The sequence below is a fragment of the Halichoerus grypus genome, chromosome 10 (assembly GCF_964656455.1).
Source record: "Halichoerus grypus chromosome 10, mHalGry1.hap1.1, whole genome shotgun sequence".
NCBI lineage: Eukaryota > Metazoa > Chordata > Mammalia > Carnivora > Phocidae > Halichoerus > Halichoerus grypus.
The window spans coordinates 70,746,901-70,764,393 of NC_135721.1; the positions used below are offsets into that span (position 1 = coordinate 70,746,901).

The 17,493-nt window shown below is 36.2% G+C and overlaps 1 protein-coding gene across 1 annotated transcript in view; it reads left to right on the forward strand.

The window, feature by feature from the left end:
- Window positions 1-17,493, forward strand: part of FBXO11 (F-box protein 11) — an 86,818-nt gene that overhangs the window by 56,630 nt on the left and 12,695 nt on the right. Inside the window, exons 2-11 of the mRNA XM_036121638.2 lie at window positions 5,541-5,668; window positions 5,809-5,890; window positions 6,311-6,455; window positions 7,537-7,666; window positions 8,372-8,455; window positions 8,534-8,666; window positions 11,185-11,291; window positions 11,382-11,493; window positions 11,579-11,685; window positions 11,769-11,906. Of these exons, the coding sequence (XP_035977531.1) occupies window positions 5,541-5,668; window positions 5,809-5,890; window positions 6,311-6,455; window positions 7,537-7,666; window positions 8,372-8,455; window positions 8,534-8,666; window positions 11,185-11,291; window positions 11,382-11,493; window positions 11,579-11,685; window positions 11,769-11,906 (1,166 nt within the window). The remainder of the gene's footprint in view (window positions 1-5,540; window positions 5,669-5,808; window positions 5,891-6,310; window positions 6,456-7,536; window positions 7,667-8,371; window positions 8,456-8,533; window positions 8,667-11,184; window positions 11,292-11,381; window positions 11,494-11,578; window positions 11,686-11,768; window positions 11,907-17,493) is intronic.

Genomic DNA, 17,493 nt, shown 5'->3' on the forward strand with positions numbered 1-17,493 from the left:
GAAAGTAAATCTAGCAACACATGGTTAAGAACTAAATCTAGAATGTAGTCCAAAAGTAAAAAGTTGAAAATACAAGGTTGAAAAAATACTAGGCTGACATAAAACACAACAAAAAGCTGTTAGGAAAATATTATCAGGCAAAAATAGATTTATTTAATTTATTTTTTTATTAGAGAGAGAGAGCAGGAGCAGAGGGAGATAGAGAATCTCAAGCAGGCTCCACACACAGCATGGAGCCCAACTCGGGGCTCAGTCTCACAACCGCTATATCATGACCTGAGCTGAAACCAGGAGTCCGACGCAATTGACTAAGCCATCCAGGTGGCCCTCAGGCAAAAATAGATTTTTAAGGCAAAGCTTATTAAGGATAAAGAGAACCATTGCATAATGATGAAATAATTCACCAAGAGGAAGTAATAATCTTGAACCTGTATGTCCAGATAACATTATCTTAAAGTATACAAAGCAAAACTTTACATACTACAAATAAAGGACTACCTATAGATACAGTGAGGGATTTTCACACATTTCATTCAGAAGCTAATAAATCAGATCATCACTACCACCATCCCCAACAAAAGTAAACACATAAATTATGTGAACAACAGAGTTAAACGATCTTTTAGATGTGTTTAAACTTTAAAAAATAGAATGTAGATGTTCCCTTCAAGCACACACAAAACGTTTTTAGAAATTAACCACATATTAAACTACAAAGGGATGACATCAAAAATAGGCATACCACATTGGCAACAGTATGGTTCCTAGAAAACTTGCTTGGTTTTCCAAGTTTCATTTGAAAATGATGTTAATAGAATAGTATTTAAATGAAATAATAGCAAAAACATTGAACGCTCAAATGAGCCAGGCACACTGCTGTTTTGCATGTGTTATTCTATTTAAATCCCTTCAGTAGCCCTGTGAACTATAAGATACTATTATCTTTAGTAGATGAGAGAAGTTAGGCTTAAAAATGTTAATTTGGGGCGCCTGGGTGGCTCAGTTGGTTAAGCGACTGCCTTCAGCTCAGGTCATGATCCCAGGGTCCTGGGATCGAGCCCTGCATTGGGCTCCCTGCTTGGCGGGAAGCCTGCTTCTCCCTCTCCCACTCCCCCTGCTTGTGTTCCCTCTCTCGTGCTCTCTCTCTCTCTGTGTCAAATAAATAAATAAATAAAATCTTTAAAAAATAAATAAGAATGTTAATTTGCCCAAGGTCTGCTGTTTGAAAAACCTCTTTTTTTTAATATTCCACTGCTTCAAACCCCACCTTTTAAAAAACATCTTTGTTATTGTAAAATAATAGCCAGGTAGAGAAACTCATATAAAACAGACATATAGGTTATTGAATTATTATTAAGGCATTGAATTATTATTAAAGTTGGGTATTTTAATACCAATAGGTCAAGGAATAGAACTTTGCTGGCCACTGCAATACCCTTTTATGTGCCCTGTTCCAATTATAATCCTTTTCCTTCACCAACAAAAAGCATTTTTATGATAATTTTTTGGCTTTTTCTTTATAATTTTAATAACAAAGTGTACATTCTTAAGCAGTATGCTTTAAATTTGCTTATTTCTTCCCTCCTGTTTTTCCCATGCAATTTATTTGTTGAGGAAACTGTTAAAAGTTTGACCATTTAGAGTTTCTTACAGGATTGATCAGATTCAGATTAGGTGTTTTGGCAAAACTTGGTGGGTGCTATTGTGTTCTTTCATCAGGAGATCTATTATGTCTGGTTGTTTCTCTTTTTCTGATATTAGGAACTAGATACTCAGTGGTTAAATCCATTAACTCTAGAGATTGCAAATTTTTATTATTTCTTCATTTATTAGTGAGTATTTGTTTCTCTAGAGAAACTTCCTCTCAGCCAATACTTGATTATCTGGTGTTCAGTTTATGTAAGAGAGGAAGAATAAATGTTTATTTCCTGTTATTTACCAGTTTTCAAAATGATGACTTGGTTTTCACTAGCATCTTTCAAAATAACCTTTTTTTTTTTTTTTTTAAGATTTTTTATTTATTTGACAGAACGAGACAGCGAGAGAGGGAACACAAGCAGGGGGAGTGGGAGAGGGAGAAGCAGGCTTCCTTCTGAGCAGAGAGCCCGATGTCGGGCTGGATCCCAGGACTCTGGGATCACGACCTGAGCTGAAGGCAGACACTTAACGACTGAGCCATCCAGGCGCCCCGAAAATAACCTTTTTAAAAAACAATTTTTTTTAAGTATCATTACTCATGGATTTAAATATATTTTTTTCAGTTCATTCATTTTTTTTTATTTTTTATTGTTATGTTAATGCCCATACATTACATCATTAGTTTTAGATATAGTGTTCCATGATTCATTGTTTGTTCATAACACCCAGTGCTCCATGCAGAACGTGCCCTCCTCAATACCCCATCACCAGGCTAACCCATCCTCCCACCCCCCTCCCCTCTAGAACCCTCAGTTTGTTTTTCAGGGTCCATCGTCTCTCATGTTTCTTCTCCCCCTCCGATTTCCCCCCCTTCATTCTTCCCCTCCTGCTACATTCTTCTTCTTTTTTTCTTTCTTAACATATATTGCATTATTTGTTTCAGAGGTACAGATCTGAGATTCAACAGTCTTGCACAATTCACAGCGCTTACCAGAGCACCTGCCCTCCCCAGTGTCCATCACCCAGTCACCCCATCCCTCCCACCCCACCCCCCACTCCAGCAACCCTCAGTTTGTTTCCTGAGATCAGTTCATTCATTCTTTTTTTTTTTTTTTTTTAGATTTTATTTATTTATTTGACAGAGAGAGACACAGCGAGAGAGGGAACACAAGCAGGGGGAGTGGGAGAGGGAGAAGCAGGCTTCCCGCTGAGCAGGGAGCCCGATGTGGGACTCGATCCCGGGACTCCAGGATCATGACCTGAGCCGAAGGCAGTCGCTTAACCAACTGAGCCACCCAGGCGCCCCAGTTCATTCATTCTTAATGGATGCTCAAATTGTCCCATCTTTGGCCACTAGAAGCCTCTTCAAGTTAGCTCCCTGCCATCATGAAGTTTACATATTTTAGTAAATATATGTATTTATAAGCATATTTATATAGCCTCAAAACATACATACACTAAACACATTGTTCTGTATATTTGGGGTTTTCATACTTACTATATATTTGCAATAGTTTATCAGTCTGTATAGAACTGCTTTATATTTTGTAGTGACCACATAATAGTCTGTTGTATAGCTGCATCATAGTTTAATAGTTACTGATGAATATTTTGATTGTTACCCTGCAGTATTATAAACAGTACTACAGCAGGTATCTTGGTACATAGTACTTTGCCCACATGTGTGAATATATAGTTACAGAATCAATTCCCAGAAATGGAATTGCTAAGTAATAATAGCTATTGCCAAATTGCTGTCCTTAAAGCAATTAGGAACTTCCCCCCCACATACTATCCTTTGATGATACTAGCGTGTGATCGCACTTTTTGATCTTTGATAATCTGCTACATAAAAAATCTCATTGTAGTTTTTATTAGCATTTAAACTTAATTCTGAGTTGTCTGTTCGTATCCTTGGCCTGATTTTCTATTGAATTGTTCATCTTTTCCATACTGATTTGTAGGCATGCAGATATAATAAGGAAATTAGCCTTCTGTGACATGTACTGCAAATATATTTTCCTTACTGTGTTGCTCCTTTAATTATGTTTATAGTGTTCATTTTCTCAGCAGAATTTTAAAACTTTTTATATATTAATCAAATCTATTAGCTTTTTTTTTTTAAACAATTCATACTTAGAGAAGAGTTAAAAGTACAATACAAGGAGGGTTTTTTCCCTCTGATTGCCCTTCAGAAGTTGCCGGTCTCTTGTCCTGCCACCTTCTAATACCTTATATTTCCTACAAAAAAAGATATTCTCCTAAATCACTGTACTACAGCTATTTAAAAACAGAAAATTAACATCGACACATTATTACCTTCTAATCCTTTGACACTCCCCCCCCTTCAAGTTTCACTAATTGTCCTAATAGTAACCTTTTAGCAAAAGGATCCAGTTCAGAACCATATGTTGCATTTAGTTGCTGTATCTTTTCTATGTCCTTCATCCTGGAACATTTCCTTAGACTTGCTTGACTTTCATGACTTTGACAATTTTGAAGATTATTAAAACAAACTAGAACAAATTTGCATTTGTCTGAAGTTTCTTCAAATTAGATTTAGGTTATGTATCTTTATCATAGAAGTGATGCTGGCTTCCATTACTCTGTTTAATTATTTGATAAATCTGATGAATCCCTCTACTATATGCAACCAGTCTTCCAGTTCCACCATCCCTTCTTCTGTGTGATGTCCTTCTCTTCCTACTCTTGCTCTGACTCTCCATTTTAGGCCACCCTCCCACCCACCCCCCAAACTTCCTTCTTACCCTTCTTGAGCTCCAGCACTTCATGCCACAGTTTGAGTCTATGCACTGTCTGCATAGATACCCTTTTCATCCTACTTGATGATACCCTTCACTGAGCTGTACCTCACCATGGACACCCTCCTCACCCTGCTTGGATTCTGACACCTCTTGCAAGACTACAGACTGTAACCATTGTGGTAGTAAGTCTTCCATTCCCTTCATCAAGTGAACATGCTCCTCACCTTTTTTTAAATGCCTTCCAAAATTGGTTATAGCTGTTTTCCACTTTAACATTATAAAAAAATAATTTTCATTTTGTGATTTGATTTTTTTGTATTTAAATATATGTTCTGGGGCACCTGGGTGGCTCAGTCAGTTGAGTGGCTGATCTTTTTATTTCAGCGGCTGACTTGATTTCAGCTCAGGTCATGATCTTGGCGTCCTAGGATCCAGCCCTGAGTCGGGCTCCACGCTCAGCAGGGAGTCTGCTTCAGGATTCTCTCTCTCCCTCTGCCCCTCCCCCTGCTCACTCACTCTCTCTCAAATAAATAAATCTTTCAAAAAAAAAAAAAATATATATATATATATATATGTTCTACTTTGGAATTTATTGTGATGTAAGAAATGAAGTCCAACATTTCTTTCAGATGTTTATCCAGTTTGCTGGAATTTTATTTATTTGACAGCACAAGCAGGGGAAGAAGGAGAGGGAGAAGCAGGCTCACCACTGAGTAGGGAGCCCGATAGACAGCCGAGGGTCTCGATTCCAGGACCCTGGGATCATGACCTGAGCCGAAGGCAGCCACTTACCGACTGAGCCACGGGCGCCCCCCAGTTGGCTGGAATTTTATATAAAAGTTGTATCTAGGGACACCTGGGTGGTTCAGTTGGTTAAGCATCTGCCTTCAGCTCAGGTCATGATCCCAGGGTCCTGGGATAGAGCCCCGCATTGGGCTCCCTGCTCAGCGGGGAGCCTACCACTCCCCCTGCTCGTTCTCTCCTCCTGTCTCTCCCTCTCTCTCAAAGAAAAAAAAAAGTTATCTACCTCCTCTCCCCCTAAAAACTGTATGAAGTTCTTAAAAGTATATTGTTTCCAAGAGCTTTAAAAAAAAAAAAAATGGGTGTCATTTTTCATGTTGCTTTTGTTTATAACAGATGATGATGTACCTGCAGATATGGTTGCTGAAGAATCAGGTCCTGGTGCACAAAATAGTCCATACCAACTTCGTAGAAAAACTCTTTTGCCAAAAAGAACAGCGTGTCCTACAAAGAGCAGTATGGAGGTAAATTAAAAGTAACTGCTTCTCTTTTTGTAGTGAAAGAATTGTTAGAAACAGAAAGGGAAATATCACCATTTTTTTTGAAGTAATGATTATATATGGTAAAAATATTTGCTTAATTAGTTTTCATTTTGTTTTTGAAGGGTGCCTCAACTTCAACTACAGAAAACTTTGGTCATCGTGCAAAACGCGCAAGAGTATCTGGAAAATCACAAGATCTGTCAGGTATTTCCTTTGAGAAAACTATAAGAGATAGGGTTAAATCTTTTTAATTTTGTTTGATACCAAAAAATTAAAAATTAAATACAGTTTAATGGTGCATTTGGGATTGAGAAGGTGATATTATAGAATAAGCATGAGAACCCTGAGCTCTCACTCTTTTGACTTTAATTGTTGTATAAAAATACATTTTATGTATTTAACCAGTTTCTGAAATGGTACGTAACAGCTAAAAGAAAGAATACTTAAGTCAGGACAAAAGAAGGTAAATGTGTGTGTCATCTATCAAAGCAAAATGCTTATAAAATGATTGTTAACAAAACTATTCATTAGATAAAATGAAAATTATGCTCTTTAAATAGTGAGAAACTTCTTGCTAGCACAGCAAATAGATTGTTTATATTCTGTTTGCTAATCTCTTTACAGCAGCACCTGCTGAACAGTATCTTCAGGAGAAACTACCAGATGAAGTGGTTCTAAAAATCTTCTCTTACTTGCTGGAACAGGATCTTTGTAGAGCAGCTTGTGTGTGTAAACGCTTCAGTGAGCTCGCTAATGATCCAATTTTATGGTAAGTGAAAATTTATTTATTATCTTGAAATATATTATTTGCCACCCCAAATGCTAAAAAGATGGTAGGGAAGTTGAAGTGCGAGTTGATAGTTACAATTAAATAGTTGGAACAAAATTAGAATGCTTATAAATTCCAAGTTACCTATTTATCAAAAATGTAGGTTGTTGGTCCGAGTGGTATTTATAAAATAATAAATGAAGTACTTTCTCTGCTACTTACCAGTTAATAGCAACTGAGTGATTATGGGAAATGTTTTTCATTTAAATTTAAGCTTTTTAGAAACAGAACTATGTCTAATTTAAACAGGTAATTCAGTCGGATAGTTTAATGTGAAAGTAGATTTTGATACATCACTTTTGGAAAATAGTTTGACAGTTGTATTCATGAACCTTAAAATATGCATGCCCTTTGACCCACGTAATTCCACTTCTGGAAATTTTTTTTGCCTTATGTACAGATTTTTCATAATAGCGCAGTTAACTGTGGGGGGGAAATTAGAAATAATCTAAATGTCCAGCAATAAGGGAATGTACTAACAATGTAATATCTACTTGAAGGGTGGTGATAAAGGCATTTAACAGTGATTTTTACAGAGTTGTTAACAACATGGGAAAATGCTGTGTTCTAGAAAAGTTTTTGAAAAGAGCAGAATGCAAAATATTAGGTGCTATATAATCACAACTATAATAAATGAAACTATCTGTAGATAAAAAGACTGGAAGGAAACACTGCTTTGTACAGGAAGTGATAATAGTTACTATGACTACATTTCTGAGGTTTCATGGTTTTTGGTAATAGGATGTAAATGAACTGAAGATATACGAAGAGTTAAGTTCAGAGTATTTTATTGAAAGCCATCCTTTTAATAATAACTGTATGAGGCTTTTACAGTAAGGGTGGCCTTTTTTCCCCCTAAACAAATTTTGAAGAATTGACACTCTTTATTTTGGGAGGTGGGCTATTTTTTATACATAGTTACATTGTTTTTAGCCAAAAATGTTTTTGAAGGATCAGGTAATTTTTTTAGTTGTTCAAAGGACTTTTTATGAAGAAATCTTTCATTCCTTTTCTCCTACAGGAAACGATTATACATGGAAGTTTTCGAATACACTCGCCCTATGATGCATCCTGAACCTGGCAAATTCTACCAGATTAATCCAGAAGAATATGAACACCCAAATCCTTGGAAAGAGAGTTTCCAGCAGTTGGTATGAAGTATAAACGGAAAATATTGATTTATATTCATAAATAAAAGTTTCTTTTTAAAGAATTAATTCAAACTCAGGAATAGGTGTCAAGCCAATGAATATATTTATCACTCAACAAAATGTTCAGTTCTTTTCACTACTGACATATTTATTAATAATTTAAACAGTGGCAGTAAGTATCAGTAGCCTGAGAGCAGTTATACTTTTTATGGGTCTGTTTGAACCTTTTCTTAAATTATTAGTGTTCAGTAGTTTTAATTTTTATATGGTCCTTTATGAGTGGTTCTCAGCTGGGGTGATTTTGCTCCACAGGGGACATTTGGCAATGTCTGGAGACATTTTTGGTTGTCACAGCTGGAGAAGAGGATTCTACTGGTATCTAGTGGGTAGAGGCCAGGGATGCTGCTAAACATCTTAACAATGATGCACAGGACAGCCCCCACAACAAAGAATTACTGTCCCAAAATATCAGTAGTGCTGAGATTAACAAATTTTGTCCTTTTTTACTGGATATTAGTGAGTCACAAGCTGTTTCAGATTTTACATTGCCCTGTGCAACAGAAAATTAGTTGGAATAATTGATAATTGTTTTCAATATTTAATAAAAAATATACAGTATTTAGAATATGTTTACATTAGTAGTCAATGTTTGTTTCTGGTTTTTTTTTGTTTTGTTTTTTGTTGTTTTGTTTTTTGACATTTTAGTATAAAGGTGCACATGTAAAGCCAGGATTTGCTGAACATTTCTACAGTAATCCTGCAAGATATAAAGGAAGAGAAAATATGTTGGTATGTTTGATTTGTATTTTTATAAGACTTAAAATGGTAATCTTTCAGTTCTGTACTGACACTTTTATTTTTTTCTAGTATTATGATACAATTGAAGATGCCCTTGGTGGGGTACAAGAAGCTCATTTTGATGGACTTATTTTTGTTCATTCTGGAATATACACTGATGAGTGGATATATATTGAATCTCCAATCACCATGATTGGTGCAGGTATTCTGAAATGCATTGTCATTAAAATTTTAATGTATTATTTACATGATGGGTTTCTTAAATGCTAGTGACTTAAAATCCAGGTGAACCTTGATAATGGCTTAATGGTTAAGAAAGAACAGGAATATTGCCTATTGCAATGAAAACATGAGAGTTCAGAAATTACAGATGTATCCTTTTTTTTTTTTTTTTGAGAGAGAATGAGAGGTGGTAGGGGGGCAGAGGGAGAGAGAGATAATCTGAAGTAGGGGCTCGATCTCACAACCCTGAGATCATGACCTGAGCCAAAATCAGGAGGACGCCTGACTGAGGCACCCAGACACCCCAATTTCTTTTTCTTTCTTTTTTTTTTTTTTAGATGTATATCTTGATGTCTGTACTTTGTCCAACGCCTTAGTTATTCATTAAGGAAAGAAAGATACTTGTTTTATCTTTTATTTGAAAATAAAGATGGTAAATGTTTCTATTGCTGTGTTTTTAATGAAACAGATGTCCTTGGTAAATTTTTTTGTACTATTTCAAAGCTATTTTTGTAGTCAAATTTCTAAGAATAAATGTAATGGAATAGTTGTTGAGCACTAATCAGTCATTTCAAGATTTGTGCTGTCTGATTTTTTAAGGACACAGTACATGGACCATTTTAAGATAGCTAGTAATTATTACTTTTTATTGAAATTTGCATTTACTGCCCCTTCTGCTTCCCTCCGGAGCCATTTCCACCACAGAGAAAAGGAGAGGAGGGTATAGAAAATTTTGCCTAGTGATTTGCAGTACCTTCCAGATCAAGGCCAGTATTAGAAATAATTTTCAATTAGGACATTTCTCTCTCTGTCTCTACCTACTCATCATCCCCTTCTCCTTTCCTCTCTCTGAGCTCTTCTATTGCTGCTGGAAGTGATTTTGTTTCCATAGAAACCATTTTTGGGGGCACCTGGGTGGCTCAGTCATTTAGCGTCTGCCTTCGGCTCAGGTCATGATCCCAGGGTCCTGGGATTGAGCCCTGCATCGGGCTCCCTGCTCTGCAGGAAGCCTGCTTCTCCCTCTCCCACTCGCCCTGCTTGTGTTCCCTCTCTTGCTGTGTCTCTCTCTGTCAAATAAATAAAATCTTAAAAAAAAAATTTTTTTTAAATATGTCATTGTATTTGATACTAAATAAGTAGCTAAATATTTTTAGAAGTATTGTTATACATGAATTTGAGTGTAATGGGTACTCAAAGAATATCCACTTTAAATATGACTGCCTGGGGGCAACTGGGTGGCTCAGTCGTTAAGCGTCTGCCTTTGGCTCAGGTCATGATCCCAGAGTCTCGGGATCAAGCCCCGCCTCCCGCCTTGGGCTCTCTGCTCAGCGGGAAGCCTGCTTCTCCCTCTCCCACTCCCCCTGCTTGTGTTCCCTCTCTCGCTGTCTCTCTGTCAAATAAATAAAATCTTAAATAAATAAGTAAGACTGCCTGTAGTAAAGGCCAGTGAAACATAGTTACCTCATAAAAGGAACATTATTCTTACCTATTCAATACTAATGTTTTTTAAAATCTCCCTCTGCATATTATGCTACGTGAAATAAGTCAGAGAAAGACAAATACCAAGTGATTTCACTTATATGTGGAATCTAAAAACAAAACAAAACAAACAACGAAAAAAAACAGACTCATAAATATCGAGACCATATAGGTGGTTTACAGGAGGGAGGTGAGTGGGCAGAAAGGCAAAAAAGGTGAAAGGGATTAAGAAGTGCAAACTTCCAGTCATAAGATAAATGTCACAGGATGAAAAGTATAGCATGGGGAATATAATCAGTAATTTTATAATAATGGGGTACCCTGGTGCTTCAGTCATTTGGGTGTCTGACTCTTGATTTTGGCTCAGGTCATGATCCTCATGGTCCTTGGGCTCTGTGCTCAGCGGGGGAGTCTGCTTGAGGATTCTCTCCTGTCTCTGCCCCCTCCCTGCTCGCACGTTCTCTCTCTCTCTCTCTCTCTCTTTCTCTCTCAAGTAAATCTTTTTAAAAAAATAATAACTTTGTATGGTGACAGAGACTTACCATAGTGAGCATTTTGTAATGTATATAATTGTCAAGTTACTATGTTGTATACCTGAGGCTAATATGTCAACTATACTTCAATTAAAATTTTTCTTGAAAAATGAAAAAAAAAATCCCTCTCAAAAATGTAACCCAACAATAAAAAGGTTTCTGTATTAATAGTTTTATGGTAGGGTATTTTTACTGATTAAAAAATTGAATTTTAGGAGCACCTGGGTGGCTCAGTAGGTTGAGGACCCTGGGATCAAGCCCTGTGTCGGGCTCCCAGCTCAGTGGGGAGCCTGTTTCTCCTTCTGCCATTCCCCCTGCTCATTCTCTCTCAAAAAAATAAATAAGTAAATAAAATCTTTTTTAAAAAATTGAATTTTATTTGAATTTCATCTGATAAATAATGTGTTTTTTAAAAAATAAAGGTAATGTATTTGTATTTACCATCTTTATTTTCAAATAAAAGATTTTAAAATACCTTCTCCACAGCACCTGGAAAAGTAGCAGACAAAGTTATAATTGAAAACACTAGAGATTCAACCTTCGTCTTTATGGAAGGTTCTGAGGATGCTTATGTTGGATATATGACAATAAGGGTAAGGAATTTTAAGATTTAGAATATGTATGTTCAGATCATTTAAGGCAGTGGTTCAGACAAAATTTCAAACAAAATATCTACTTTTCAGTTTAACCCTGATGACAAATCTGCTCAACACCATAATGCACACCACTGCTTAGAGATTACGGTAAACTGTAGCCCTATTATTGATCACTGTATCATCCGAAGTACATGTACAGGTTAGTGTTTCCCTTATGTTTTATTATAAAATGAGTCATTGTGTTGTTGCACAATAGGTTTTTAAATAAATATTTTTTCTTCCAGTTGGCTCTGCAGTATGTGTTAGTGGTCAAGGAGCGTGTCCCACTATCAAGCACTGTAACATCAGCGACTGTGAAAATGTTGGACTTTATATAACAGATCATGCACAGGTATTTTTAACTTTTATGGGTTTTTTCTTTCTAAAAATTTTTTTTAAGTTCTGCTAATACCTACTTCTGATTAATTGTTGTAGGGAATATATGAGGATAATGAAATTTCCAATAATGCTTTAGCTGGGATTTGGGTTAAAAATCATGGAAACCCAATTATTAGACGGAATCATATCCATCATGGACGTGATGTTGGTGTGTTCACATTTGATCATGGCATGGTAAGAACATTTATTCTTAATAGAAAAACTGACTTCGTATCAGTTAAATTTCTTTTCTTTTTTTTTTTTTTTAAAGATATTTATTTTTAATCTCTGAATACCCACTGTGGGGCTCGAACTCACAATCTGGAGATCAAGAGTCACATGTTCCACCAGCTGAGCCAGTCAGGTGCTCCATAGCTATTAAATTTCAAATAGGTTTCTGCATTTTCTCTTCACCAAACTAGGTGAATTGAAGAGTATAGGTTTAAAAGAAATTTCAGCGTCATATTTTAAAATTAATATGCAATATTCTATAAGTTCATGAATCTAATATTATATGCATATAGAGAAGATGGAGTCCTTAGGGAATTGATGTAATCTTTGATGGGAGTAAGATCTAATCCAGTAGTTCTCAAATGTCAGTGTGCAGAAAAGTCACCCAGATAGGGGTGCCTGGGTGGCTCAGTCAGTTAAGTGTCTGCCTTCATCTCAGGTCATGAGCCCGGGGTCCTGGGATCGAGCCCCACGTCAGGCTCTCTGCTCAGCAGGGAGCCTGCTTCTCCCTCTCCCTATGCCTCCCGCTCCCCCTGCTTGTGCTCTTTCTCTTTCTCTGTCAAATAAATAAATCTTTAGGGGGGGAAAAAAAAGTCACCCAGATAGAATAAATATAATATAATGTAATATAATATAATGGGGACCAGGGTATGCATCTTTAATAAGCACCATTAAGTGAGTTGAATGCAGGTTGTTTGTAGGCTACACTTTGAGAATTAATGGTGTCATTATTAGTTTGACTTCCATTTTATTCCTCTTAAAATTTTTTTAATTGGCAGAATTTTAGTAAGAGATACAATGGTAATAAAATCAGTTCTAAAACTTACACAGCAGTTAATTAGGCATCTTTATGGATGATACTGTATTTTAAGTACTATTGTGTCATTTTACACAGTTTCTAGAGACACAACTTTTTGAGCTCTTTTAAAGGCCACTATTTCAAAATAATGCTCTTTGGTGTCTATTCAGGTATTCTTTTCATTTAATGTCTGATTTTCATTGAGGCAATTTTCAAGTCCTATTACAACATTGGCAACATTTTTGTTAAAGAGTCAGAGATGGGAGAGGAGATGATGGCATGGTGGCCAAACGGTATTGTGGTGAAGTTTTATTGCTGTTGTATGAATCAGGCAACAGAGGATTGTTGGATTCACATATACACATTGTCAATTAGTGAAGAAAAGGATATTCCCATTAAGGATTAATAAAGAGATTTGTAAGGTATTACAGATTTGTAAGGAAAGGATGAAAATTAAAACCTAACATCTTGGGCCTATCATCTGTTTTAGTATTGTGACACAATCCTTTAAAATCCCTTGGTAGAATGTTCTTCCATTTTAGTTACTCTTTTGGCTTGGCTTGTCGTCTTTGTGTTGACAGCCCATGATTGGTAGGATAACATCACTGAAGATAATCTTTTTAAAATTTTACTTTGTTTTCTGTAGAACTTCAAAGAACATCAGAATAAACATTTAAAACTAGTTTCTGTACTGTCCACTCTCTTTAAATATACACATACTTATTCTCTGAATTTTTGTTCCTTTTTCTCTCCTGTTGACATACTTTAAATTTCTATATTCATAAGAATGAATCATAAAAGATTTTCTACTCTTTTTTATTTTTAAAGAATTGTTTATGTAAAAATACTGCATGTGCAAGTATAAAGGACACCTCTAGGATTTCAGGGTATGACTCTAGCATTTGTCATTGTTAGCTTCATGTTTAAACTTTGAAGTATGAACTTTCCCTGTGAAAAATGAGGAAATAAGCACTTTATATTTCAACCCATCTCCATCCCATCGTTTATATTCTTTTCTTATGTAAACGTTTATAACTTTTACATTCCTATAGTTATTGGTCAGTATTCTATATTTGTTTACTTTTAGTCCTTTTATAACAGTTTCTCTGTTGCTGAATTTTTTTAAATTTTGATTCCTTCCTTGTATGGCTGAATTTTCTCATCTAGCCATTCATTATTTGCTTATTTTTAAAAGAATGGTTTACAGGTACTGTAGCTTGAATTCTTGCCACTTGAGAATGCCTATCCATTACTTTTTAACTTGGCTAAGTATACACAATTTTGATTATACTTTTTTCCCTCCGAATTTTGTAGTCATTTTTATATTTCTAGCATTAAATGTGGCTGACAAGTTTGAGATCATTTTGGTTTTTGTCTGAGATTATTCTGGGGTTTTTTTTCTTGTGATGATTTGCTTTTCTACTTCAGTATCCATAATGTAGGTTTTTGTCGTCGTTGACGTGTTGTTGTTTTGCTGGTTTTCTCTTCCATGTGTTCTTTAGAAGCTTGGCTGTGTACTACTTTGTTCTTTAAGTTTTATGTGATTTCCTCAAATCTGTGCCCCTTACTGTGTCTCCATAGGTTTTTTTTTTCCCCCAGTATGGTTTTTATCTCTAATTTTTAATGTATTTTGTTTTATGGAATTTTTCTAACCTACGTAAAAAAGAGAATAGTATAATGAATGAATGCCCATTTACCCATTCTCCATCTTCAGCAGCTATCAGTTCATGGCCAGTTTTGTTTCATCTATACTTACTCTTTACTCTCTTCTCTACTCTCTAGATTATTTTGAAGCAAATCCTGGACATCATCACCTCATCCGTAAATATTTCAGTATGCATCTTTAAAAGATGGGGTTCTTTCTTTTTTCTTTCTTTCACATAACCAGTGCCAGTCTCATTCCTAAAAATAATTTTTCTATCAGTGTTCACAGGTTCCCAGTTATCTTGGTTTAATATTAAGTCCATTGCAGAGTGTTATTTTTGTAAAATACAGTAAGAATGCCATAGCAATGCCAAATTGCTATAAAATTTTGGAGACATTCTAAATTTATAAATTTAACACATGACAGAATGACAGATGACAGATTATCTATCTTGAAATCTGGCTGTCCTTTCTCTCCTTTCATTTTCCTTTACTTTGGATAGTTTCCCTTAGATAGGAAGCATAAGTTTTAGATGACAAAAATTGCACATTAGTGTGTATTCTTGCTCACATTTACTTCTTGTGCCTGAGTTATTTTTATGAAAATAATACTATGGGAATATTTCTATATTTCTTTTCCGTGTTCCAGTCATGCCACTAGATCTAATCACCTTAGAAGATCCTTAGCTAGGCTTATGAGAACCTTCAGTTACTGGGGGAAAACTACCTTGCTAAAGGTCTAAGATAACATTTGTTAGGTTTCAGCATCCTACTCCTCCTTATCCAGATTTCACAATATTGGGCAAGTGTTTTATAGATAATAATTTGGGGTTGTGAAAGTTTATTTCAATGAAGATAGCATTTTTTTCCTCTATTTTTCATTCTTGAAAGAGTTTTAAGAGAAACTCTTAAAGTGCTTCACCTTTTATTTTGATACCAGTGTTGAGTTTTTAACCTTATGGGCGCCTGGGTGGCTCAGTCGGTTAAGCATCTCCTTTGGCTCAGATCATGATCTCAGGGTCCTGGGATTGAGTCCATGTGGGGCTCCCTGCTGAGCAGGGAGCCTGTTTCTCCCACTCCCTCTGCCCCTCCTCCCTACTCATGTGCTTGCGTGCGTGCTCGCGCGCTCTCTCTCTCTCTCTCTCTCAAATAAATAAAATGTTAAAAAAAAAAAAGTCCCTGCTTTTGGAGTTTTGTCAATATATGTTGGAATTTTCATGGTTTGCATCTTACAAGGCAAAGTAGAATTCTGTCTAAATCCTGCTCACATTTCTGTATTATTATGACTTTACACTGAAGGCATCTCTTAAAACCGATGCATTCTATTAATTGCATTAACTGAACCCTTTAAGCCCATAACAAGATACCACTTTCCTTGTAAAATTATAAAACTGTTCTATCTGAATGTGGTAAAAGGACAATTGTAGCAATGTAGAGGCTTCTGGTTTTAAAAGCATGAAGAGTGGGACACCTGGCTGGCTCAGTCGGTGGAGCATGTGTGTGACTCTTGATCTCAGGGTTATGAGTTTGAACCCCATGTTGGGAGTAGAGTTTACTTTTTTAAAAAAAGAGCATGAAGAAAAAAATGGTTTTTGTTGCTTTCTTTTTTTGAATGTTACCTTAAAAGATAGAGGTTACAAACTTTATATTTGATGGAATTAAGGAACATTTTTAACCTTTAAATTACAACATGGTAAATGACTAGGTGCCTATGACCAAGCCGGCCATTACAGATTAGAGCAGATTATAAAACCTTATGTTCAGGGGGCACCTGGGTGGCTCAGTCAGTTAGGCATCTGCCTTCGGCTCACGTCATGATCTCAGGGTCCTGGGATCGAGCCCCACATCGGGCTCCCTGCTCAAGTGGGGAGCCTGCTTCTCCCTCTCGTTCCCCGCTCGTGCTCTCTTTCACTGTCTCTGTCTCTCAAATAAATATAAAATCTTAAAAACAAAACAAAAAAAAAGACCTCATGAATGTTCAGGAAGATAAATTGGTAAACCTGATGTGAATATAAATATATTGAGGTGTTTAAACAACCGGTAATGAGTTTAGGATAGAATTACCACTAGAGGCCTAAGCAAAGGAGAATAACATAATTACCAACTTTAATAAAAAACTGTACAGCAAAGAATATGTAGTTATACTTTATGACTCAGCTCTGAATAGCATACTAATCTAACCAAAATTGTGGTTTCACTACATTGGAAGGATATAGTGTGAATGTGTGTGATGGGAGAAAGCGCTAAATGCTTATCTTCTGTAATAGGAAATTAGTAGACAGTACCTAAAACTGCAAACTCAAAATACAGCAATACAAGCCTTTACTTAAAAATACAGAGGTAAGGGGCGCCTGGGTGGCTCAGTTTGTTGGGCGGCTGCCTTCGGCTCGGGTCATGATCCTGGACTCCCGGGATCGAGTCCCGCATCAGGCTCCCTGCTCGGTGGGGAGTCTGCTTCTCCCTCTGACTCTACCCCTTCTTGTGCTCTCTCTTTCACTCTCTCTCTCTCTCAAATAAAATAAAATTTAAAAAAAAAAAAAAAAAATACAGAGGTAGATAAAAAGAATCAGGTAAAAAAATTGAAGGAGGGGGTGCCTCTGGATAAGGGAAAATGAGGAGAGGAGGCTGCTGTTTGCCTTAGTAAACTTAGGAATCTAGTTGACTCTTAACTATTCAAAATGAAAACCTAAAGAAAATAGAAAGAGCATCCCTGCATTTGAATCATGTTTAGTGAATACATAGCAAAGTATACTTGCAGTATAGTCAAGACATGACAGTAGCCTGTTACTGAAATCTTTATGGAAACCCAATAAGCAGCATACCTTTCCTTGCCACATTCTGAACAAATTATGAAATAAAGCCATGAAGAAGCATGAGGAGGCTGAAATAATCATTTTATTACCCTTTAAAGGTTAAGTTGGAGAATACAGCTTCAAATAAGAACCAAATGGGTCTGATTCACTGCACCCCAAAATTAAATAAGCTTACTCACTTACTACCCCACGAACAAATCACAAGATTTGTTCGTGGAGTAGTAGCAGAAGGCATGCTCTCTTAGGGGAGTTCACTTCCCTGAGATTAAGGGCAAAGCTGAATTGGTCATACCCA